The sequence below is a fragment of the Heterodontus francisci genome, chromosome 44, assembly GCF_036365525.1.
Source record: "Heterodontus francisci isolate sHetFra1 chromosome 44, sHetFra1.hap1, whole genome shotgun sequence".
Taxonomy (NCBI): domain Eukaryota; kingdom Metazoa; phylum Chordata; class Chondrichthyes; order Heterodontiformes; family Heterodontidae; genus Heterodontus; species Heterodontus francisci.
This window is the reverse complement of record NC_090414.1, coordinates 20,765,397-20,789,600: the sequence shown is the minus strand read 5'-3', so window position 1 is coordinate 20,789,600 and position 24,204 is coordinate 20,765,397. Positions and strand designations below refer to the sequence as shown.

The 24,204-nt window shown below is 59.2% G+C and overlaps 2 protein-coding genes across 2 annotated transcripts in view; one reads left to right on the top strand and one right to left on the bottom strand.

Moving 5' to 3' along the window:
- The window catches only part of LOC137355998 (fos-related antigen 1-like), a 6,702-nt gene extending 6,507 nt beyond the window's left edge, over positions 1-195 (bottom strand). The window contains exon 1 of the mRNA XM_068021698.1: positions 190-195. Within this exon, the coding sequence (XP_067877799.1) occupies positions 190-195 (6 nt within the window). The remainder of the gene's footprint in view (positions 1-189) is intronic.
- A 319-nt stretch (positions 196-514) lies between these two features.
- LOC137356017 (girdin-like) overlaps positions 515-24,204 on the top strand; it is a 39,806-nt gene continuing 16,116 nt past the window's right edge. The window contains exons 1-15 of the mRNA XM_068021719.1: positions 515-712; positions 4,360-4,504; positions 5,224-5,411; positions 14,202-14,339; positions 14,634-15,686; positions 16,348-16,475; positions 17,435-17,576; positions 18,232-18,390; positions 19,007-19,147; positions 19,709-19,986; positions 20,179-20,322; positions 20,473-20,659; positions 20,879-21,024; positions 21,620-21,712; positions 21,832-22,013. Coding sequence (XP_067877820.1) covers positions 608-712; positions 4,360-4,504; positions 5,224-5,411; positions 14,202-14,339; positions 14,634-15,686; positions 16,348-16,475; positions 17,435-17,576; positions 18,232-18,390; positions 19,007-19,147; positions 19,709-19,986; positions 20,179-20,322; positions 20,473-20,659; positions 20,879-21,024; positions 21,620-21,712; positions 21,832-22,013 — 3,229 coding nt within the window. The 5' untranslated portion in view covers positions 515-607. The remainder of the gene's footprint in view (positions 713-4,359; positions 4,505-5,223; positions 5,412-14,201; positions 14,340-14,633; positions 15,687-16,347; positions 16,476-17,434; positions 17,577-18,231; positions 18,391-19,006; positions 19,148-19,708; positions 19,987-20,178; positions 20,323-20,472; positions 20,660-20,878; positions 21,025-21,619; positions 21,713-21,831; positions 22,014-24,204) is intronic.

The window sequence follows — 24,204 nt, the reverse complement described above, 5'->3', positions numbered from 1 at the left end:
GCACTGTCGGAGGTGCCATCTTTCGGATGAGACGTTAAACCGAGGCCCCCGTCTGCCCCTCTCGGGTGGGTGTAGAAGATCCCACGGCCGCTATTGGAAGAAGAGCGGGGGGGGGCGGGGGGGGAGTTCTCCCCGGTGTCCTGGGCCCAATATTTATCCCTCAACCCCCACATCACTGAAAGCGATTACCCGCATATTATCACGTTGCTCTTTATGGGATCTTGCTGTGCGCGGGTTGCCTGTCTCGTTCCCTACATTGACGGCAGTGACCCCACCGCCTCCCTCTCCCCACCAACCTTCGCTACCCCATCACTCCAGCTGTGAAAGTGCCCTGTGTACGACCGGGCGGTGACGACTCCCACAGTCGAATAGCCCCATGGTGTGGCCTGGACGCTGGAGAAATATTTGGGGGTGGGGGTGGTGGGTGGAGTGGTGGTACCAGCGGCACAATCTGGAGGGAGAGGAGTGCGGGGGCGGGGAGCGGGCGGGTGCAGTGGGGAGCGGTTAACCCCTCGTTCGTCCTGCGGTAACGGCAGTCTTTGTTTTGAGCTGGTTTTCTCTGCAGGAGGAGCGGGAGTACAGCCAGGCCCTGCTGGAGACCAAGGCCATGCTGGAGGAGCAGCTGGAGGCCGCCCGCTCGCGCTGTGACCAGCTCCACGAGCTCGAGAAGGAGAACTTACTGCTGCGGTCGGGACTGCAGGACCTCGAGATGGTAGGGGAGGCGACTAGAAGTGGCAGGAAGGGTGGGGGAGGGGGAAGCGAGGGACGAGAATAGGAGGCCGCACCTTGTGCACTGCTCTGGCTGGCAGGGTGTGAGAGACTGAGTCCAACGTGTGAATAATGTCACCCGCACAGTGTGAGGTGTTGGTGCCGCTGTGAGGTGTGATCCCAGCAGACTGAAGGGACTCTAGCTTTGTAATGGTGTTCCCCCACAAGATCCCTCAGTCAGCTCCGGCTTTCAGCATGTCAGCTTATCCCTGAACCCTCCAAACTCCCCCATTCCCAGTCTGTCACCCCCTGAACACCCCATTCCCCAGTCTGTATCCCCCCCAGACTCCCCCATTCCCCAGTCTGTCTCCCCCCGAACCTCCCCATTCCCCAGTCTGTCTCCCCCCAAACTCCCCCATTCCCCAGTCTGTCTCCCCCGAACCCCCCATTCCCCAGTCTGTCTCCCCCCGAACTCCCCCATTCCCCAGTCTGTCTCCCCCCGAACCTCCCCATTCCCCAGTCTGTCTCCCCCCGAACCCCCCCATTCCCCAGTCTGTCTCCCCCCCGAACCCCCCATTCCCCAGTCTGTCTCCCCTCAAACTCCCCCATTCCTCAGTCTGTCTCCCCCCTGAACCTCCCCATTCCCCAGTCTGTCTCCCCCTGAACCCCCAATATCCCACTCTGTCTCCCCCTGAACCTCCCCATTCCCCAGTCTGTCTCCCCCAAACCCCCCCATTCCCCACTCTGTCTCCCCCCAAACCCCCCCATTCCCCAGTCTGTATCCCCCCCAAGCTCCCCCATTCCCCAGTCTGTCTCCCCTCTAAACCCCCCATTCCCCAGCCTGTCTCCCCTCCGAACCCCCCCCATTCCCCAGTCTGTCTCCCCTCCAAACCCCCCCATTCCCGACTCTGTCTCCCCCCAAGCTCCCGCATTCCCCAGTCTGTCTCTCCCTGAACCCCCACATTCCCCAGGCTGTCTCCCCCAAACTCCCCCATTCCCCAGTCTGTCACCCCTGAACACCCCATTCCCCAGTCTGTATCCCCCCCTAAACTCCCCCATTCCCCAGTCTGTCTCCCCTCCGAACCCCCCCTTCCCCACTCTGTCTCCCCCCAAACTGCCCCATTCCCCAGTCTGTCACCCCCTGAACCCCCCATTCCCCAGTTTGTCTCCCCCTAAACTCCCCCATTCCCCAGTCTGTCTCCCCGCCAAACCCCGCCATTCTCCAGTCTGTCTCCCCCAAACTCCCCCATTCCCCAGTCTGTCTCCCTCCAAACTCCCCCATTCCCCAGTCTGTCACCCCCTGAACCCCCCATTCCCCAGTCTGTCTCCCTCCAAACTCCCCCATTCCCCAGTCTGTCACCCCCTGAACCCCCCATTCCCCAGTCTGTCTCCCCCCAAACTCCCCCATTCCCCAGTCTGTCTCCCCTCCGAACCCCCCCTTCCCCACTCTGTCTCCCCCCAAACTGCCCCATTCCCCAGTCTGTCACCCCCTGAACCCCCCATTCCCCAGTCTGTATCCCCCCCTAGACTCCCCCATTCCCCAGTCTGTCTCCCCTCCGAACCCCCCCTTCCCCACTCTGTCTCCCCCCAAACTGCCCCATTCCCCAGTCTGTCACCCCCTGAACCCCCCATTCCCCAGTTTGTCTCCCCCTAAACTCCCCCATTCCCCAGTCTGTCTCCCCGCCGAACCCCCCCATTCTCCAGTCTGTCTCCCCCCAAACTCCCCCATTCCCCAGTCTGTCTCCCCCCAAACTCCCCCATTCCCCACTCTGTCTCCCTCCAAACTCCCCCATTCCCCAGTCTGTCACCCCCTGAACCCCCCATTCCCCAGTCTGTCTCCCTCCAAACTCCCCCATTCCCCAGTCTGTCACCCCCTGAACCCCCCATTCCCCAGTCTGTCTCCCCCCAAACTCCCCCATTCCCCAGTCTGTCTCCCCCCAAACTCCCCCATTCCCCACTCTGTCTCCCTCCAAACTCCCCCATTCCCCAGTCTGTCACCCCCTGAACCCCCCATTCCCCAGTCTGTCTCCCTCCAAACTCCCCCATTCCCCAGTCTGTCACCCCCTGAACCCCCCATTCCCCAGTCTGCCTTCCCCTGATCCCCAATTCCCCAGTCTGTCTCCCCTCCGAACCCCCCCCCCATTCCCCAGTCTGCCTTCCCCTGATCCCCAATTCCCCAGTCTGTCTCCCCTCCCAACCGCCCCCCCATTCACCAGTCTGTTTCCCCCCTGAACCCCCACATTCCCCAGTCTTTCTCCCCCTGAACCCCCAATTCCCCATTCTGTCTCCCCCCCCAAGCCCCCCCATTCCCCAGTCTGTCTCCCTGTTACCCCCCACATTCCCCAGTCTGTCTCCCCGTTACCCCCCACATTCCCCAGTCTGTCTCCCCGTTACCCCCCACATTCTTCAGTCTGTTTCCCCATTACCCCCCACATTCCCCAGTCTGTCTCCCCGTTACCCCCCACATTCTTCAGTCTGTTTCCCCATTACCCCCCACATTCCCCAGTCTGTCTCCCCGTTACCCCCCACATTCCCCAGTCTGTCTCCCCGTTACCCCCCACATTCCCCAGTCTGTCTCCCCGTTACCCCCCACATTCTTCAGTCTGTCTCCCCGTTACCCCCCACATTCTTCAGTCTGTTTCCCCATTACCCCCCACATTCCCCAGTCTGTCTCCCCGTTACTCCCCACATTCCCCAGTCTGTCTCCCCGTTACCCCCCACATTCCCCAGTCTGTCTCCCCGTTACCCCCCACATTCCCCAGTCTGTCTCCCCGTTACCCCCCACATTCCCCAGTCTGTCTCCCCGTTACCCCCCACATTCCCCAGTCTGTCTCCCCGTTACCCCCCACATTCCCCAGTCTGTCTCCCTGTTACCCCCCACATTCCCCAGTCTGTCTCCCCGTTACCCCCCACATTCCCCAGTCTGTCTCCCCGTTACCCCCCACATTCCCCAGTCTTTCCCTGGACTCCCTGGAAAAGATAGGAAATGACTCTGTCTAAAATGACTGTGGTTTAACCTGATTACCTCAGTCTCTGCTCGCTCACATCCCTCTCACCTGGGAGCAGTGCCGTGAGAAACCTCAATCCTTAACCTCCTGGGTCTGCTGGTGACAGCGTTCGGGATTATTACCCATCCCTAATTGCCCTTGAGAAGGTGGTGGTGAGCTGCCTTCTTGAACCGCTGCAGTCCGTGTGGGCGTAGGTACACCCACAGTGCTGTTAGGAAGGGAGTTCCAGGATTTTGACCCAGCGACAGTGAAGGAACGGCCGATATAGTTCCAAGTCAGGATGGTGTGTGACTTGGAGGGGAACTTGCAGGTGGTGGTGTTCCCATGCATCTGCTGCCCTTGTCCTTCTAGGTGGTAGAGGTCACGGAATTGGAAGGTGCTGTCTAAGGAGCCTTGGTGCGTTGCTGCAGTGCATCTTGTAGATGGTACACACTGCTGCCACTGTGTGTTGGTGGTGGAGGGAGTGAATGTTTGTAGATGGGGTGCCGATCATGCGGGCTGCTTTGTCCTGGATGGTGTTGAGTTTCTTGAGTGTTGTTGGAGCTGCACCCATCCAGGCAAGTGGAGAGTATTCCATCACACCTCCTCCCCATTGCACCTTCCTCAACTGTTTGATGCTGATGAGAGTTCTTCTTCCCAACAGGAGCGAGAGACAGACAGGCAAAAGATTGAGGAGCTCTTGGAGGAGAATCTGTGCTTCGAGATGGAGCTGAAGAAGAGTCTGGGCGAGTCATTGCAGCTGAGTGGCAGAGCGGAGACAGTCTCTGAGGAGCTCCCTCACTTCGAAAGTAAGGAATAGACCGTGCATTTCATCAACCTTGTCCCCATCAAACACTCCCAGGACAGGTACAGCATGGGGGTTAGATACAGAGTAAGGCTCCCTCTACACTGTCCTCATCAAACACTCCCAGGACAGGTACAGCACGGGGGTTAGATACAGAGTAAAGCTCCCTCTACACTGTCCTCATCAAACACTCCCAGGACAGGTACAGCACGGGGGTTAGATACAGAGTAAAGCTCTCTCTACACTGTCCCCCATCAAACACTCCCAGGACAGGTACAGTACGGGGGTTAGATACAGAGTAAAGCTCCCTCTACACTGTCCCCATCAAACACTCCCAGGACAGGTACAGTACGGGGGTTAGATACAGAGTAAAGCTCCCTCTACACTGTCACCATCAAACACTCCCAGGACAGGTACAGCACGGGGGTTAGATACAGAGTAAAGCTCCCTCTACACTGTCCCCCATCAAACACTCCCAGGACAGGTACAGCACGGGGGTTAGATACAGAGTAAAGCTCCCTCTACACTGTCCCCCATCAAACACTCCCAGGACAGGTACAGTACGGGGGTTAGATACAGAGTAAAGCTCCCTCTACACTGTCCCCATCAAACACTCCCAGGACAGGTACAGTACGGGGGTTAGATACAGAGTAAAGCTCCCTCTACACTGTCCCCATCAAACACTCCCAGGACAGGTACAGCTCACACTGTGCTGTTTTACAGTTACTCAGAAGCCTCTCAGTTATGAGGTACATGAAGTGACGACGAACCAGCTACTGAGGCTGGAGCGGGAGAACCAGGAGCTGCGGCAGAGGGAGGAAAAGCTGCGCCTCAACAATGCCAACACGGACACGAGTACCAGTGTCAGGATCCTCGGTCTGGAGAGGGAGAACCAGCAGCTGCAGAGAACAGTAAGAGGAGCCTCCAAAACTTCATCCGTTCTCCTTATCTCTGCTGTCGGCAATGACTCTCACTGGGGTACGGGTCCCCCACGCACTGACTCTCACTGGGGTACGGGTCCCACACACACTGACTCTCACTGGGGTACGGGTCCCACACACACTGACTCTCACTGGGGTACGGGTCCCACACACACTGACTCTCACTGGGGTACGGGTCCCACACACACTGACTCTCACTGGGGTACGGGTCCCACACACACTGACTCTTACTGGGGTACGAGTCCCACACACACTGACTCTCACTGGGGTACGGGTCCCACACACACTGACTCTCACTGGGGTACGGGTCCCACACACACTGACTCTCACTGGGGTACGAGTCCCACATGCACTGACTCTCACTGGGGTACGGGTTCCACACACACTGACTCTCACTGGGGTACGGGTCCCACACGCACTGACTCTCACTGGGGTACGGGTCCCACACACACTGACTCTCACTGGGGTACGAGTCCCACACACACTGACTCTCACTGGGGTACGGGTCCCACACACACTGACTCTCACTGGGGTACGGGTCCCACACACACTGACTCTCACTGGGGTACGGGTCCCACACACACTGACTCTCACTGGGGTACGGGTTCCACACACACTGACTCTCACTGGGGTACGGGTCCCACACACACTGACTCTCACTGGGGTACGGGTCCCACACACACTGACTCTCACTGGGGTACGGGTCCCACACACTGACTCTCACTGGGGTACGGGTCCCACACACTGACTCTCACTGGGGTACGGGTCTCAGACACACTGAGTCTCACTGGGGTACGAGTCCCACACACACTGACTCTCACTGGGGTACGGGTCCCACACACACTGACTCTCACTGGGGTACGGGTCACACACACACTGACTCTCACTGGGGTACGGGTCACACACACACTGACTCTCACTGGGGTACGGGTCCCACACACACTGACTCTCACTGGGGTACGGGTCCCACACACACTGACTCTCACTGGGGTACGGGTTCCACACACACTGACTCTCACTGGGGTACGGGTCCCACACACACTGACTCTCACTGGGGTACGGGTCACACACACACTGACTCTCACTGGGGTACGGGTCCCACACACACTGACTCTCACTGGGGTACGGGTCCCACACACACTGACTCTCACTGGGGTACGAGTCCCACATGCACTGACTCTCACTGGGGTACGGGTTCCACACACACTGACTCTCACTGGGGTACGGGTCCCACACGCACTGACTCTCACTGGGGTACGGGTCCCACACACACTGACTCTCACTGGGGTACGAGTCCCACACACACTGACTCTCACTGGGGTACGGGTCCCACACACACTGACTCTCACTGGGGTACGGGTCCCACACACACTGACTCTCACTGGGGTACGGGTTCCACACACACTGACTCTCACTGGGGTACGGGTCCCACACACACTGACTCTCACTGGGGTACGGGTCCCACACACACTGACTCTCACTGGGGTACGGGTCCCACACACTGACTCTCACTGGGGTACGGGTCCCACACACTGACTCTCACTGGGGTACGGGTCTCAGACACACTGAGTCTCACTGGGGTACGAGTCCCACACACACTGACTCTCACTGGGGTACGGGTCCCATACACTGACTCTCACTGGGGTACGGGTCCCACACACACTGACTCTCACTGGGGTACGAGTCCCACACACACTGACTCTCACTGGGGTACGGGTCCCACACACACTGACTCTCACTGGGGTACGGGTTCCACACACACTGACTCTCACTGGGGTACGGGTCCCACACACACTGACACACTGGGGTACGGGTCCCACACGCACTGACTCTCACTGGGGTACGGGTCCCACACACACTGACTCTCACTGGGGTACGGGTCCCACACACACTGACTCTCACTGGGGTACGGGTCCCACACACACTGACTCTTACTGGGGTACGAGTCCCACACACACTGACTCTCACTGCGGTACGGGTCCCACACACACTGACTCTCACTGGGGTACGGGTCCCACACACACTGACTCTCACTGGGGTACGGGTCCCACACACACTGACTCTCACTGGGGTACAGGTCCCACACACACTGACTCTCACTGGGGTACGGGTCCCACACACACTGACTCTCACTGGGGTACGGGTCCCACACACACTGACTCTCACTGGGGTACGGGTCCCACACACACTGACTCTCACTGGGGTACGGGTCCCACACACACTGACTCTCACTGGGGTACGGGTTCCACACACACTGACTCTCACTGGGGTACGAGTCCCACACACACTGACTCTCACTGGGGTACAGGTCCCACACACACTGACACTCACTGGGGTACGGGTCCCACACACACTGACTCTCACTGGGGTACGGGTCCCACACACACTGACTCTCACTGGGGTACGGGTCCCACACACACTGACTCTCACTGGGGAACGGGTCCCACACACACTGACTCTCACTCGGGTACAGGTCCCAGACACACTGACTCTCACTGGGGTACGGGTCCCACACACACTGACTCTCACTGGGGTACGGGTCCCACACACACTGACTCTCACTGGGGTACGGGCCCCACACACTGACTCTCACTGGGGTATGGGTTCCACGCACACTGAATCTCACTGGGGTACGGGTCCCACACACACTGACTCTCACTGCGGTACGAGTCCCACACACACTGACTCTCACTGGGGTACGGGTCCCACACACACTGACTCTCACTGGGGTACGGGTCCCACACACACTGACTCTCACTGGGGTACGAGTCCCACATGCACTGACTCTCACTGGGGTACGGGTTCCACACACACTGACTCTCACTGGGGTACGGGTCCCACACGCACTGACTCTCACTGGGGTACGGGTCCCACACACACTGACTCTCACTGGGGTACGAGTCCCACACACACTGACTCTCACTGGGGTACGGGTCCCACACACACTGACTCTCACTGGGGTACGGGTCCCACACACACTGACTCTCACTGGGGTACGGGTTCCACACACACTGACTCTCACTGGGGTACGGGTCCCACACACACTGACTCTCACTGGGGTACGGGTCCCACACACACTGACTCTCACTGGGGTACGGGTCCCACACACTGACTCTCACTGGGGTACGGGTCCCACACACTGACTCTCACTGGGGTACGGGTCTCAGACACACTGAGTCTCACTGGGGTACGAGTCCCACACACACTGACTCTCACTGGGGTACGGGTCCCATACACTGACTCTCACTGGGGTACGGGTCCCACACACACTGACTCTCACTGGGGTACGAGTCCCACACACACTGACTCTCACTGGGGTACGGGTCCCACACACACTGACTCTCACTGGGGTACGGGTTCCACACACACTGACTCTCACTGGGGTACGGGTCCCACACACACTGACACACTGGGGTACGGGTCCCACACGCACTGACTCTCACTGGGGTACGGGTCCCACACACACTGACTCTCACTGGGGTACGGGTCCCACACACACTGACTCTCACTGGGGTACGGGTCCCACACACACTGACTCTTACTGGGGTACGAGTCCCACACACACTGACTCTCACTGCGGTACGGGTCCCACACACACTGACTCTCACTGGGGTACGGGTCCCACACACACTGACTCTCACTGGGGTACGGGTCCCACACACACTGACTCTCACTGGGGTACAGGTCCCACACACACTGACTCTCACTGGGGTACGGGTCCCACACACACTGACTCTCACTGGGGTACGGGTCCCACACACACTGACTCTCACTGGGGTACGGGTCCCACACACACTGACTCTCACTGGGGTACGGGTCCCACACACACTGACTCTCACTGGGGTACGGGTTCCACACACACTGACTCTCACTGGGGTACGAGTCCCACACACACTGACTCTCACTGGGGTACAGGTCCCACACACACTGACACTCACTGGGGTACGGGTCCCACACACACTGACTCTCACTGGGGTACGGGTCCCACACACACTGACTCTCACTGGGGTACGGGTCCCACACACACTGACTCTCACTGGGGAACGGGTCCCACACACACTGACTCTCACTCGGGTACAGGTCCCAGACACACTGACTCTCACTGGGGTACGGGTCCCACACACACTGACTCTCACTGGGGTACGGGTCCCACACACACTGACTCTCACTGGGGTACGGGCCCCACACACTGACTCTCACTGGGGTACGAGTTCCACACACTGACTCTCACTGGGGTATGGGTTCCACGCACACTGAATCTCACTGGGGTACGGGTCCCACACACACTGACTCTCACTGCGGTACGAGTCCCACACACACTGACTCTCACTGGGGTACGGGTCCCACACACACTGACTCTCACTGGGGTACGGGTCCCACACACACTGACTCTCACTGGGGTACGGGTCCCCCACACACACTGACTCTCACTGGGGTACGGGTCCCACACACACTGACTCTCACTGCGGTACGGGTCCCACACACACTGACTCTCACTGGGGTACGGGTCCCACACACACTGACTCTCACTGGGGTACGGGTCCCACACACACTGACTCTCACTGGGGTACGGGTCCCACACACACTGACTCTCACTGGGTTACAGGTCCCACACACACTGACTCTCACTGGGGTACGGGTTCCACACACAGTGACTCTCACTGGGGTACGAGTCCCACACACACTGACTCTCACTGGGGTACGGGTCCCACACACACTGACACTCACTGGGGTACGGGTCCCACACACACTGACTCTCACTGGGGTACGGGTCCCACTCCGACACTGACTCTCACTGGGGAACGGGTCCCACACACACTGACTCTCACTGGGGTACAGGTCCCACACACACTGACTCTCACTGGGGTACGGGTCCCACACACACTGACTCTCACTGGGGTACGGGTCCCACACACTGACTCTCACTGGGGTACGAGTCCCACACACACTGACTCTCACTGGGGTACGGGTCCCACACACACTGACTCTCACTGGGGTATGGGTCCCACACACACTGACTCTCACTGGGGTAGGGTTCCACACACACTGACTCTCACTGGGGTACGGGTCCCACACACACTGACTCTCACTGGGGTACGAGTCCCACACACACTGACTCTCACTGGGGTACGGGTCCCACACACACTGACTCTCACTGGGGCACGGGTCCCACACACACTGACTCTCACTGGGGTAAAGGTCCCACACACACTGACTCTCACTGGGGTAGGGTTCCACACACACTGACTCTCACTGGGGTACGGGTCCCACACACACTGACTCTCACTGGGGTACGAGTCCCACTCACACTGACTCTCACTGGGGTACGGGTCCCACACACACTGACTCTCACTGGGGTACGGGTCCCACACACACTGACTCTCACTGGGGTACGAGTCCCAGACACACTGACTCTCACTGGGGTACGGGTCCCACACACACTGACTCTCACTGGGGTACGGGTCCCACACACACTGACTCTCACTGGGGTACGGGTCCCACACACACTGACTCTCACTGCGGTACGGGTCCCACACACACTGACTCTCACTGGGGCACGGGTCCCACACGCACTGATTCTCACTGGGGTACGGGTCCCACACACACTGACTCTCACTGGGGTACGAGTCCCACACACACTGACTCTCACTGGGGTACGGGTCCCACACACACTGACTCTTACTGGGGTACGAGTCCCACACACACTGACTCTCACTGGGGTACGGGTCCCACACACACTGACTCTCACTGGGGTACGGGTCCCACACACACTGACTCTCACTGGGGTACGGGTCCCACACACACTGACTCTCACTGGGGTACGGGTCCCACACACACTGACTCTCACTGGGGTACGGGTCCCACACACACTGACTCTCACTGGGGTACAGGTCCCACACACACTGACTCTCACTGGGGTACGGGTTCCACACACAGTGACTCTCACTGGGGTACGAGTCCCACACACACTGACTCTCACTGGGGTACGGGTCCCACACACACTGACTCTCACTGGGGTACAGGTCCCACACACACTGACTCTCACTGGGGTACGGGTCCCACACACACTGACTCTCACTGGGGTACGGGTTCCACACACACTGACTCTCACTGGGGTAGGGTTCCACACACACTGACTCTCACTGGTGTACGGGTCCCACACACACTGACTCTCACTGGGGTACGAGTCCCACACACACTGACTCTCACTGGGGTACGGGTCCCACACACACTGACTCTCACTGGGGCACGGGTCCCACACACACTGACTCTCACTGGGGTAAAGGTCCCACACACACTGACTCTCACTGGGGTAGGGTTCCACACACACTGACTCTCACTGGGGTACGGGTCCCACACACACTGACTCTCACTGGGGTACGAGTCCCACACACACTGACTCTCACTGGGGTACGGGTCCCACACACACTGACTCTCACTGGGGTACGGGTCCCACACACACTGACTCTCACTGGGGTACGGGTCCCACACACACTGACTCTCACTGGGGTACGAGTCCCAGACACACTGACTCTCACTGGAGTACGGGTCCCACACACACTGACTCTCACTGGGGTACGGGTCCCACACACACTGACTCTCACTGGGGTACGGGTCCCACACACATTGACTCTCACTGCGGTACGGGTCCCACACACACTGACTCTCACTGGGGCACGGGTCCCACACGCACTGATTCTCACTGGGGTACGGTTCCACACACACTGACTCTCACTGGGGTACGGGTCCCACACACACTGACTCTCACTGGGGTACGGGTCCCACACACACTGACTCTCACTGGGGTACGGGTTCCACACACACTGACTCTCACTGGGGTACGGGTCCCACACACACTGACTCTCACTGGGGTACGGGTCCCACACACACTGACTCTCACTGGGGTACGGGTCCCACACACACTGACTCTCACTGGGGTACGGGTCCCACACACACTGACTCTCACTGGGGTACGGGTCCCACACACACTGACTCTCACTGGGGAACGGGTCCCACACACACTGACTCTCACTGGGGTACGGGTCCCACACACACTGACTCTCACTGGGGAACGGGTCCCACACACACTGACTCTCACTGGGGTACGGGTCCCACACACACTGATTCTCACTGGGGAACGGGTCCCACACACACTGACTCTCACTGGAGTACGGGTCCCACACACACTGACTCTCACTGGGGTACGAGTCCCACACACTCTGACTCTCACTGGGGTACGGGTTCCACACACACTGACTCTCACTGGGGTACGGGTCCCACACACACTGATTCTCACTGGGGAACGGGTCCCACACACACTGATTCTCACTGGGGTACGAGTCCCACACACACTGACTCTCACTGGAGTACGGGTCCCACACACACTGACTCTCACTGGGGTACGAGTCCCACACACTCTGACTCTCACTGGGGTACGGGTCCCACTCCGACACTGACTCTCACTGGGGAACGGGTCCCACACACACTGATTCTCACTGGGGTACGGGTTCCACACACACTGACTCTCACTGGGGTACGGGTCCCACACACACTGACTCGCACTGGGGTACGGGTCCCACACACACTGACTCTCACTGGAGTACGGGTCCCACACACACTGACTCTCACTGGGGTACGGGTCCCACACACACTGACTCTCACTGGGGTACAGGTCCCACACACACTGACTCTCACTGGGGTACGGGTTCCACACACAGTGACTCTCACTGGGGTACGAGTCCCACACACACTGACTCTCACTGGGGTAGGGTTCCACACGCACTGACTCTCACTGGGGTACGGGTCCCACACACTCTGACTCTCACTGGGGTACGGGTCCCACACACACTGACTCTCACTGGGGTACGAGTCCCAGACACACTGACTCTCACTGGGGTACGGGTCCCACACACACTGACTCTCACTGGGGTACGGGTCCCACACACACTGACTCTCACTGGGGTACGGGTCCCACACACACTGACTCTCACTGGGGTACGGGTCCCACACACACTGACTCTCACTGGAGTACGGGTCGCACACACACTGATTCTCACTGGGGTACGGGTCCCACACACACTGATTCTCACTGGGGAACGGGTCCCACACACACTGATTCTCACTGGGGTACGGGTCCCACACACATTGACTCTCACTGGGGTACGGGTCCCACACACACTGATTCTCACTGGGGTACGGGTCCCACACACACTGACTCTCACTGGGGTACGAGTCCCACACACACTGATTCTCACTGGGGTACAGGTCCCACACACACTGATTCACACTGGGGTCCGGGTCCCACACACACTGACTCTCACTGGGGTACGGGTCCCACACACACTGACTCACACTGGGGTCCGGGTCCCACACACACTGACTCTCACTGGGGTACGGGTCCCACACACACTGACTCTCACTGGGGTACGAGTCCCACACACACTGATTCTCACTGGGGTACAGGTCCCACACACACTGACTCTCACTGGGGTACGGGTCCCACACACACTGACTCTCACTGGGGTAGGGGTCCCACACACACTGACTCTCACTGGGGTACAGGTCCCACACACACTGACTCTCACTGGGGTAGGGGTCCCACACACACTGACTCTCACTGGGGTACGGGTCCCACACACACTGACTCTCACTGGGGTTCGGTTTCTCTCTCTGAATAACTAACTAGCTGTCCATGTCTTGTTGCATTCTGATCTCATTCCTGACGTGACAGTTCACATGTTGACATCTGCTTTCTTGCAGGTGGAGAGGTTGCAGGCCCAGGTTGACGATGAGAGTCAGAACATGCAGCATGTTGAGGGGCTCAGCGTTGATCTATTGAAGGAGAAGGAGCGGCTGGAGAGAACGTTACAGACCCTCCAGGAGAACCGAGACCGAGAGGTACCGTGGGCAGGCGTGGACACCCCCCTAACCAACACCCTCCCCCCGGGGTCCTTCCAACGGCGGCTGTGGGATCTTTTACTTCCACCCGTGAAGGCCTCAGTTTGGCGTCTCATCCGAAAGACGGCACCTCCGACGGTGCAGCACTCTCTCGGTGCGGGCACTGGGAGTGTCGGCCTGGATTTTGGGCTGGAACCTGCTTCTGACCCCGAGCTGTGTGTGAGAGAGGGAGAGAGAGATAGTCTCTAGGCCATGGTTGATCCTCCAGAGGTGCTCATTGTCTCTCTGTTTCAGGTCGAACAGCTAAAGTTTGAAAACGAACACCTCAGCCAGACCGTCAGCTCCCTGAGGCAGAGGTCGCAGGTCAGCGCGGAGGTCAGGGCGAAGGACATCGAGCAGGAGAACCGAATCCTCCACGAGGCCATCATGGAGACCAGCCTGAAGCAGAGCAAGATGGAGTCCGAGCGGAGGCAGGCCCTCGAGGCGCTGGAGCAGTGCCGTGCCAGGGCGGACAAGGCCGAGCAGCTGGAGCAGGAGCTGGGCCGCCTGGACCGGCTGAACGGGCAGCTGCAGAAGCAGCTTCTGGACTTGGAGGTGGGCCGCCAGAGGGCCCTGCTGCTGGAGGAGAGGGCGTCGGGCCTGGAGGCCGAGAACGGGAGGCTGCAGAAGAGTTCGGAGAGCCTCGGGATGCGGCTGGAAGCTCTGGAGATGGAGAACGCCCATTTGGACCAGGAGAACCTTCAGCTGAGGAAGGGGATGGAGATGCAGGCAGTGGACAGAGCGATCCTGAGTCAACTGGAGGTGGACAACAAGGAACTAGGGAAGGAGAGGGACCAACTCCGAAAGACGGTCAACCAGCAGAAGGCTTCGATTCAGAGGGCAGAAGAGTTGCAGTCGGCACATCAGAGGCTCGAAGCGGAGAGCCAGAGGCTGACGCGGAGCTTGGAAAATGCCAGGGGCCGGGTCTCAGAGTTGGAGAAGGAGGCGGAGGCCTTGGAGATGGAGGTGCAGAGCAAGCAGAGAGACTTGGAGGAGCAGAGGGCGGCAGCAGGCAACCTGGAGCAGGACAGGCAGGCCCTGGAGCAGGAGCTGGAGCAGGCCGGGAAAGAGAGGAGGCAGCTGGCGAAGGAGTACCGGCGGCTCCAGCAGCAGGCCGAAATCCGGGAGGCTTCCCTGGACGAGCACAACCTCAAGGTGGCGCGGCTGGTGCAGGAGAACCGGCAGCTGCTCCTGGAGGACAAGAGGACAAAGGAGACGCTGAACAAGCTGAGGGAGGTGGAGGTGGAGAACGGCGAGCTCCTCCACCAGCTCGCCCTTCACAGGAAGGAGGCAGGCTGTCTGCGTGAGGTAAGTGGCTATCGACGGAGGCCAACTGATGCTGTGGGCAATCCCCGGGTCTCGCCGTGATTCTCTCTCGCCATCGTGGACGGGGATCCGTTAACCTAGCAGCAGGGGGTCAAGCCTGGGGCCTTGTGTGTGGATCAAGCCTGGGGCCTTATGTGGGGTCAAGCCTATGGCCTTGTGTTTGGGGTCAAGCCTGGGGCCTTGTGTGTGTGTCAAGTCTGGGGCCTTGTGTGTGCGTCAAGCCTGGGCCTTGTGTGTGCGGTCAAGGCTGGGTCCTTGTGTGTAGGTCAAGCCTGGGGCCTTGTGTGTAGGTCAAGCCTGGGGCCTTATGTGGGGTCAAGCCTGCGGCCTTGTGTTTGGGGTCAAGCCTGCAGCCTTGTGTTTGGGGTCAAGCCTGGGGCCTTGTGTGTGGGTCAAGTCTGGGGCCTCGTGTATGGGTCAAGCCTGGGGCCTTGTGTGTGGGTCAAGCCTGGGGCCTTATGTGGGGTCAAGCCTGCAGCCTTGTGTGTGGGGTCAAGCCTGGGGCCTTATGTGGGGTCAAGCCTGGGGCCTTGTGTGTGGGGTCAAGCCTGGGGCCTTGTGTGTGGGTCAGGCCTGGGGTGAGGTCGAGGATTTGACATCATCTTGGGATTCAGTAAACCGTGAGCGGACTTTGTCGCCACAGGAGCTAATGACTGAGAAACTGAAGGCCCAGGAGCTCAGCAACGAATTGGACAACCTGAGCCACAAGCTGGAAAGGATGGGACTCGAGCAGGGGCAGCCGGTGCTGGGGGAACACAGCGCCCAAGAGAGGCAAGTATTCACCCAAGACCGTGTCACTGTCACTTGGGACCTTTCTCTGGGCTTATATCTGCCCCCTGGTGTGACCCTGAGACCCGAGGCGTCGGGCTGCCCCTACTGGCCAGCAATTCCCACGGGGAGTGGCCATTGGTGCAGGAGCAGGTCAGGCTGGCTCCTGATGCCTTACAAGATCGAATAGCCTTCTAGCACTCAGTGAGGTTAAGAATGCTGAGGCCTTGAGGGATGGAGGCTGGAGGGGTGAGAGGCTCCCGGGGCACTTGATGTCAGTCTTCAGAGACCCTCACCTCCCTCCCTCACCTCCCTCCCAGTCCAGCAGCCTCTCAACCTCAGCCTGGTATCACTCAATCATTTCGTTCCTGTGGGGTCTGATTGGGGTTTCTCAATTAACAAATAAATCACATCTCTCCCTCTCCCTCTCTCCCTCTCTCCCTCTCGCTCTCTCCCTCTCCCTCTCTCCCTCTCTCTCTCTCCCTCCCTCTCCCCCTCTCTATCTATTTCCCTCTCCCATCCACTCTCCTTCCCTTTCCCTCCCCCTCCATCTCCCTCGTCTCTCTCTCTCTATTTCCCTCTCCCCTCACTCTCCCTCTCTCTCTGTCTGTCTCCCTCTCACTCCCACTCACTCTCCCTTCTTCCACTCCTTCTCTCTCTCTCCCCTCCCTCCCTCTCTCCCCCACTCACTCTCTCTCCCTCCCTCTCTCTCTCTCTCTCCCTCCCTCTCGCTTACTCTCATTTTCTCACTGTCTCTCCCCTTCTCTCTCTCTCTTTCTTTCCTTTTCCCTCTCTCCCCCTCTGTCTCTCACTCCCACTCAGTCTCCGTTCTTCCCCTCCTTTTCCCTTTCTCCCTTTCTCTCCCTCCCTCCCTCCCTTTCCCGCCCACTCGCTCTCTGTCCGTCTCTGTCTCCCTCCCTCCTCACTTTCTCTCGTTCTCTCTCTCTCCCTCCCTCCCTCAGTAATTACAAGCTCCTGGAACTGAAGCTGGAGTCGGTTTTTAAGGAGACCCTGCGGATCCGAGACACCCATATTGCCAGCCTGAGTTGCCAGCTGGAGGAGGTGGGGAGACGAAACCAGGAGCTGTCCGAGCAGCTGAGGGAGGTGAGCTGTGGGCGGGAGCCTCACGCTGGGCGTGGGACCGGGCGGGCGCCGGGTGCTATTTCCAGCTCGGGGGATGGGGGGAGGGGTGGAGGGGGGAGTCCATCAGGCCCATGCAGGAGCTCGCTCCGTGCAGCCATCTTGCTGGGGAGGGAGGTGGGGAAGGGTCAGGGGAGTTCCAGAGGTAGGGATTTCCCCTCCAGCCTTCCCCCTGTCACTGGCCCCTTTTAAGGGGTGGACAGAGGCCTTAATCATTTAGGACACCTCTGGGTCTGAATCCCGGCCTAGAGCCAGGCCTCTGGGTCTGAATCACGGCCTAGAGCCAGGCCTCTGGGACTGAATCACGGCCTAGAACTAGGCCTCTGTGACTGAATCCCGGCCTAGAGCCAGGCCTCTGGGTCTGAATCATGGCCTAGAACCAGTCCTCTGGGTCTGAATCACGGCCCAGAGCCAGGCCTCTGGGTCTGAATCCCGGCCTAGAACCAGGCCTCTGGGTATGACTCCCGGCCTAGAGCCAGGCCTTGCTGCCACAATCCCACCAAGTCGTGTCAGCTGGAAAGCTGTGGAATTCCGGGCCCATCAGCTCTAATCCCGTATCACTCACTCCCCCACAACCAACCCCAACCCTCTTTTATTCCGATTACGATCTCTCTTCCAGTTAAAGTGGAACTCGGAACAGACGCAGCCGCAGGAGGAGGTGGCGGACAAGATGGCCGCCCCGCCAAGGGTGGCGGAAAGGCCGGCGGAGGGCAAGCTGGAACGCAGGGAGTCCATCAGGGACCCGGTCAGCGAACGTCTGATCGAGGTGGAGAGAAACGTAAGGACGACAGGATTGCCTCTTATCGTCGAGCAACAGGAATCGGAGCTTCCCGCAGGGCCCCGTTAAATTAGGAGGGGCCCATTCAGCCCCTCGGGCCTGTTACACAGGAACAGGACTATGTGTGTATGTTTGTGGCCAAAACCTCCTCAAAAGTTGAACCCCGAGGAGACACGGCTTGCGTGTGGTGTGTGTGGGAGGAACAGGGGGCCTTGGGCCTAGACGTTTTCGAAAACTCTTCACCACTGGGGGGTTTTCCTCGCCTCGTATCTGGTGCTGTTGTACACTCACTGATAGAGTTTGATACCCGGTGATACATCAACAAACTCCACTATTGCATCAAGCAACTCCCAGGATGGGGAAAGGCAGAGTCGATGGGCCTCAGCACCTCCGACGGTGCGGCACTCCCTCGGGACTGGCGACCGGGGTGGGGGGCGGTGGTGGTGTTGGCCTGGATTTTGTGCTCGAGTCTCCGGAGTTGGGGGTCTCAAACACACGACCTTGTGACTCGGGAGTGGGGAGGGGCGAAGGTGGCGACAGTGGGGGGAGGGGTGGTTGTGGTGGATGCGGCTAAACCGACCGACTTGTTTTTTTTCCCGGTGATTGTCACCGTCAGAACGCGACCCTTTTGGCAGAGAAGGGGGCCCTCGAGGGGCAACTGAGGCAACTGAAGGCTCAGAACGACAACCTACAGGCCCAGATCCTGGCACTGCAGAAACAGAACAACAGCCTACAAGCTCTGAGTGCCAAGCTGCAGGTCAGTACGTGACCCCAGGGGGCGGGGGGTCATAGGTCATGAACCCGAACAACAATGTCTTCCCCTCCGCCCCCCACCACCCCAACACCCAGAATTCCCACCTCCGGCAAAGACAGAAATGTGAGAAATGGGGCAATTTGCGCACAGCAAGATCCCACGAACCCAGATTGTTTTTAAAAAAAATGTTGGTTGAGGGATAGATATTGGCCCCAGGACACCGGGGGAGAGACTGCCCCCCCCCCCAGCACCCCACCCCCTGTTCGTCTTCCAATAGCGGCCGCGGGATCTTTTACGCCCACCTGAGAGGGCAGACGGGGGCCTCGGTTTAACGTCCCGTCCGAAAGACGGCGCCCCCGACAGTGCGGCACTCCCTCAGTACCGGCACTGAGGAGCATCGGCCTAGGTTACGGACTTGTGTCAGGAGCGGGACTCCTCTGCCTTGGGGTGGTGGGGGGAGGGGCGCGCGGGTGCGAGAGGGCTACCCGACGGAACCGGGGCCCAATTGGAAGTTACGAGCCTGCGCCGTATTGATCGCCCCTCCTCCTCCTGCTCCCTTCCCAGGTGGAGAATGGGTCGCTGGCTACCCAGAGCGCCTCGCTGGCGGCCCAGAGCAGCCACCTCGAGAGCAAGCAGGCCACGCTGGAGGCGCAGTGGGCGGCCCTGGCCAAGGAGCACCAGGGGTTGCAAGACGGGCACAGGGCGCTAGTGAGGGACCACGAGAAACTGGCACAGCTGCACGAGTCCTTGGAGGCGGAATTCGAGGGCCTGGTGGAAAAGCACGGGGCCCTGAAGGGCAGCTACAAAAGCCTGGAGGCGGAACACAAGGAGCTGGAAGGGAGGTAGGAGAACAATGGGACGGGGGGCGGGGGTGCGGCTACAGGGCCTTGCGTTAAAGGTCAGAGTTGGGATATTCACACCAACAAACCTTTAATACGCTCCCCGAGACGTTGCTATTGGAAACCGAGTCGGGTTTGTCTTGGGCGGGTGTGCTAGGCAGAGTCGGCCTGCTCTTGACGTCCCTTCTCGCACAGGTACAGCCAGCTCGTTGCTCGGAAGGTCGGGCTGGAGGAGCTGGAGGCAGCTCTGAGGATTCGACAGGAGGCTTTGGAGAAGGACGCTGGCAAGTGGCAGGACCTGAGCGAGGCCTACCAGAGGCTCAAGGACGAGCACGACAGGTAGGCCGACCGCCAACCCGCGCGCGGACTGTCAGGCAGCGTCTCTCTCTCTCTCTCTCTCTCTCCCTCTCTCGTTTCCCGCCACTCCCTCCGGTGACTGACTGCCTCCCTCTTCCTTCCTCACCTCCCCCCCCCACTCCCCCCTCGCAGACTGAACCAGAGCCACGCGGACTGCGGGAGGCAGAGAGAGGAGCTCGGTGCCCAGCACCGGGCCCTGAAGACCCAGCTGAGCACGTTGCAGCTGGAGAAAGCCCGGGCGGAGGCCGAGAGCAACGTCCTGAAAGATCACAGCCAGCAGCTGGAGATTCGCTGGTCCAAACTGAGCAGTCAGTGTGAGGTACGACGGGACGCGCCTGCACACACAGATACACAGAACATTACACAGGACATTACACAGGATACACTCTCTCTCTCTCTCCCCTCCACCATCCTCCCCCCCCCCCCCCCCCCGTCCCCTGGGGAGGGTCCAGGACCACAGGGATGGGTAACAGGGAAGACTGTGCCAGCGTCACCCGCACTCCGAGATCAAACATCTCCCTCTCTCTCTCTCCCGAAGTTACTGAACCAACTGAAAGGCAATCTGGAGGAAGAGAATCGTCACCTGCTCCACCAGATTAAATCATTGACCGAGGAAAACCGCGTTTTGTTGGAGAAGACGGTCGAGAGCAAGGACCAATTCCACGAAGAGCAGCGACAGTACATGTGAGTGCCCGGGACTGTTGGCATATCCCCCATGCCCCTCCCCCATGCCCCTCCCCCGGTGCCCAACGCCCAGTGCCCCTCCCCCGGTGCCCCTCGCCCAGCACCCCTCCCCCGAGCGCCCCCCTCCCCCAGTGCCCCTCACCCAGTGCCCCTCGGCCAGTAACCCTCCCCCAGCGCCCCTCCCACAACGCCCAGTGCCCCTCCCCCAGCGCCCCTCCCCCAGTGCCCAACGCCCAATGCCCCTCCCCCAGCGCCCCTCCTCCAGTGCCCCTCGCCCTGTGCCCCTCACCCACTCCCCTCCCCAGTGCCCCTCACCCACGCTCCTCACCCGGTGCCCCTCACGTATGCACCTCACGTATGCCCTTCGCCCCTCCCTCTGCCCCTCGCCCTGTGTCCCTCACCCACTCCCCTCCCCAGTGCCCCTCACCCACGCTCCTCACCCAGTGCCCCTCACCTACGCTCCTCACCCACCACTCGCCCAGTGCCCCTCCAACCCCTCGCCCAGCCCCTCAGCCCCTCGATGAGCATTGCCCCCACCCAGCCTTGTTGTTTATTTCTCTCTCTCTCTCTCTCTCTCTCTCTCTCTCTATGTCAGGGACAAACTGAACGAGCTGCGGAGGGAGAAGCAGAAACTGGTAGAGAAGATAATGGATCAGTACAGGGTCATTGACCCCGCCATGCCCAGGAGGTAACGGTATTCACCCCTGTACCTGGATTGTGTGGGGAGGGAGTGGAGGGGAGGGCGGGAAGGGAGGGGGTTTCCCTCCTCCATTTGGAGGCTGCTCACTCCGCACTCTCTTGCTGCAGGAAGGGGAACTGGATAACCGACAAGATGAAGAAGTTGATTAAACCCCGTAAGGAGCTCAGTAAGGATCAGCTGAGGCCCATCTTCATCAACACAGGTGGGGGCCTCGATGATGCAGAGGCCAGTGTCCATCTCTGTCAGCCAGACAACTCCGAACAACTCCAGGCTCCCTCCAAACCCTCAGGTAGGAAACAGAACCCGCCCGAATCCCCTCCGCACTGCTGAGCCCCTCAGCAACTCCCTCTGTGTTCCAGAACGACCCCTCCCCACTACACCCAACCCAGATGCACTGAGACCCCACTGGGGTCTTTTACTTCCACCCGAGAGGGCAGTCGGGGACCCTGGTTTAATGTCTCATCTGAAAGACGGCACCACCAACAGTGCAGCACTCCCCCAAATCTCTGAGACTCGAACCCACAACCTACTGACTCAGAGGGCAGAGAGATACCCACTGAACCTCAGCAAGGTTGCTGTCTCATCAAAGCCCATCCCTGTGATGTTCAGGGCTTTGATGGGGGAGTTAGGGGACTAGAGGGATGGTCTTCAATGGGAGAGTTAGGGGACTAGAGGGATGGTCTTCGATGGGAGAGTTAGGGAACTAGAGGGATGGTCTTCGATGGGAGAGTTAAGGGACTAGAGGGATGGTCTTTGATGGGGGAGTTAGGGGACTAGAGGGATGGTCTTTGATGGGAGAGTTAGGGGACTAGAGGGATGGTCTTCGATGGGAGAGTTAAGGGACTAGAGGGATGGTCTTTGATGGGGGAGTTAGGGGACTAGAGGGATGGTCTTCGATGGGTGAGTTAGGGGATGGGAGGGATGGTCTTCGATGGGAGTGTTAGGGGACTAGAGGGATGGTCTTCGATGGGAGAGTTAGGGGACTAGAGGAATGGTCTTCGATGGGAGAGTTAGGGGACTAGAGGGATGGTCTTCAATGGGAGAGTTAGGGGACTAGAGGGATGGTCTTCGATGGGAGAGTTAGGGGACTAGAGGGATGGTCTTTGATGGGAGAGTTAAGGGACTAGAGCGATGGTCTTCGATGGGAGAGTTAGGGGACTAGAGGGTTGGTCTTCAATGGGAGAGTTAGGGGACTAGAGGGATGGTCTTCGATGGGTGAGTTAGGGGATGGGAGGGATGGTCTTCGATGGGTGAGTTAGGGGATGGGAGGGATGGTCTTCGATGGGAGAGTTAAGGGACTAGAGGGATGGTCTTCGATGGGAGAGTTAGGGGACTATAGGGATGGTCTTCGATGGGAGAGTTAGGGGATGGGAGGGATGGTCTTCGATGGGTGAGTTAGGGGATGGGAGGGATGGTCTTCGATGGGAGAGTTAAAGGACTAGAGGGATGGTCTTCGATGGGAGAGTTAGGGGACTAGAGGGATGGTCTTCGATGGGAGAGTTAGGGGAATAGAGGGATGGTCTTCGATGGGAGAGTTAGGGGACTAGAGGGATGGTCTTCGATGGGAGAGTTAGGGGACTAGAGGGTTGGTCTTCAATGGGAGAGTTAAGGGACTAGAGGGATGGTCTTCGATGGGAGAGTTAGGGGACTAGAGGGATGGTGTTCAATGGGAGAGTTAGGGGACTAGAGGGATGGTCTTCGATGGGAGAGTTAGGGGACTAGAGGGATGGTCTTCGATGGGAGAGTTAGGGGAATAGAGGGATGGTCTTCACTGGGGGAGGTAGGGGACTAGAGGGTTGGTCTTCGATGGGAGAGTTAGGGGACTAGAGGGATGGTCTTCGATAGGAGAGTTAGGGGACTAGAGGGATGGTCTTTGATGGGAGAGTTAGGGGACTAGAGGGATGGTCTTCGATGGGAGAGTTAAGGGACTAGAGGGATGGTCTTCGATGGGAGAGTTAGGGGACTAGAGGGATGGTCTTTGATGGGAGAGTTAGGGGACTAGAGGGATGGTCTTCGATGGGAGAGTTAGGGGACTAGAGGGATGGTCTTCGATGGGAGAGTTAGGGGACTAGAGGGATGGTCTTCGATGGGAGAGTTAGGGGACTAGAGGGATGGTCTTCGATGGGAGAGTTAGGGGACTAGAGGGATGGTCTTCGATGGGAGAGTTAGGGGACTAGAGGGATGGTCTTCGATGGGTGAGTTAGGGGATGGGAGGGATGGTCTTCGATGGGTGAGTTAGGGGATGGGAGGGATGGTCTTCGATGGGAGAGTTAGGGGACTAGAGACATGGTCTTCGATGGGTGAGTTAAGGGACTAGAGGGATGGTCTTCGATGGGAGAGTTAGGGGACTAGAGGGATGGTCTTCGATGGGTGAGTTAGGGGATGGGAGGGATGGTCTTTGATGGGTGAGTTAGGGGATGGGAGGGATGGTCTTCGATGGGAGAGTTAAGGGACTAGAGGGATGGTCTTCGATGGGAGAG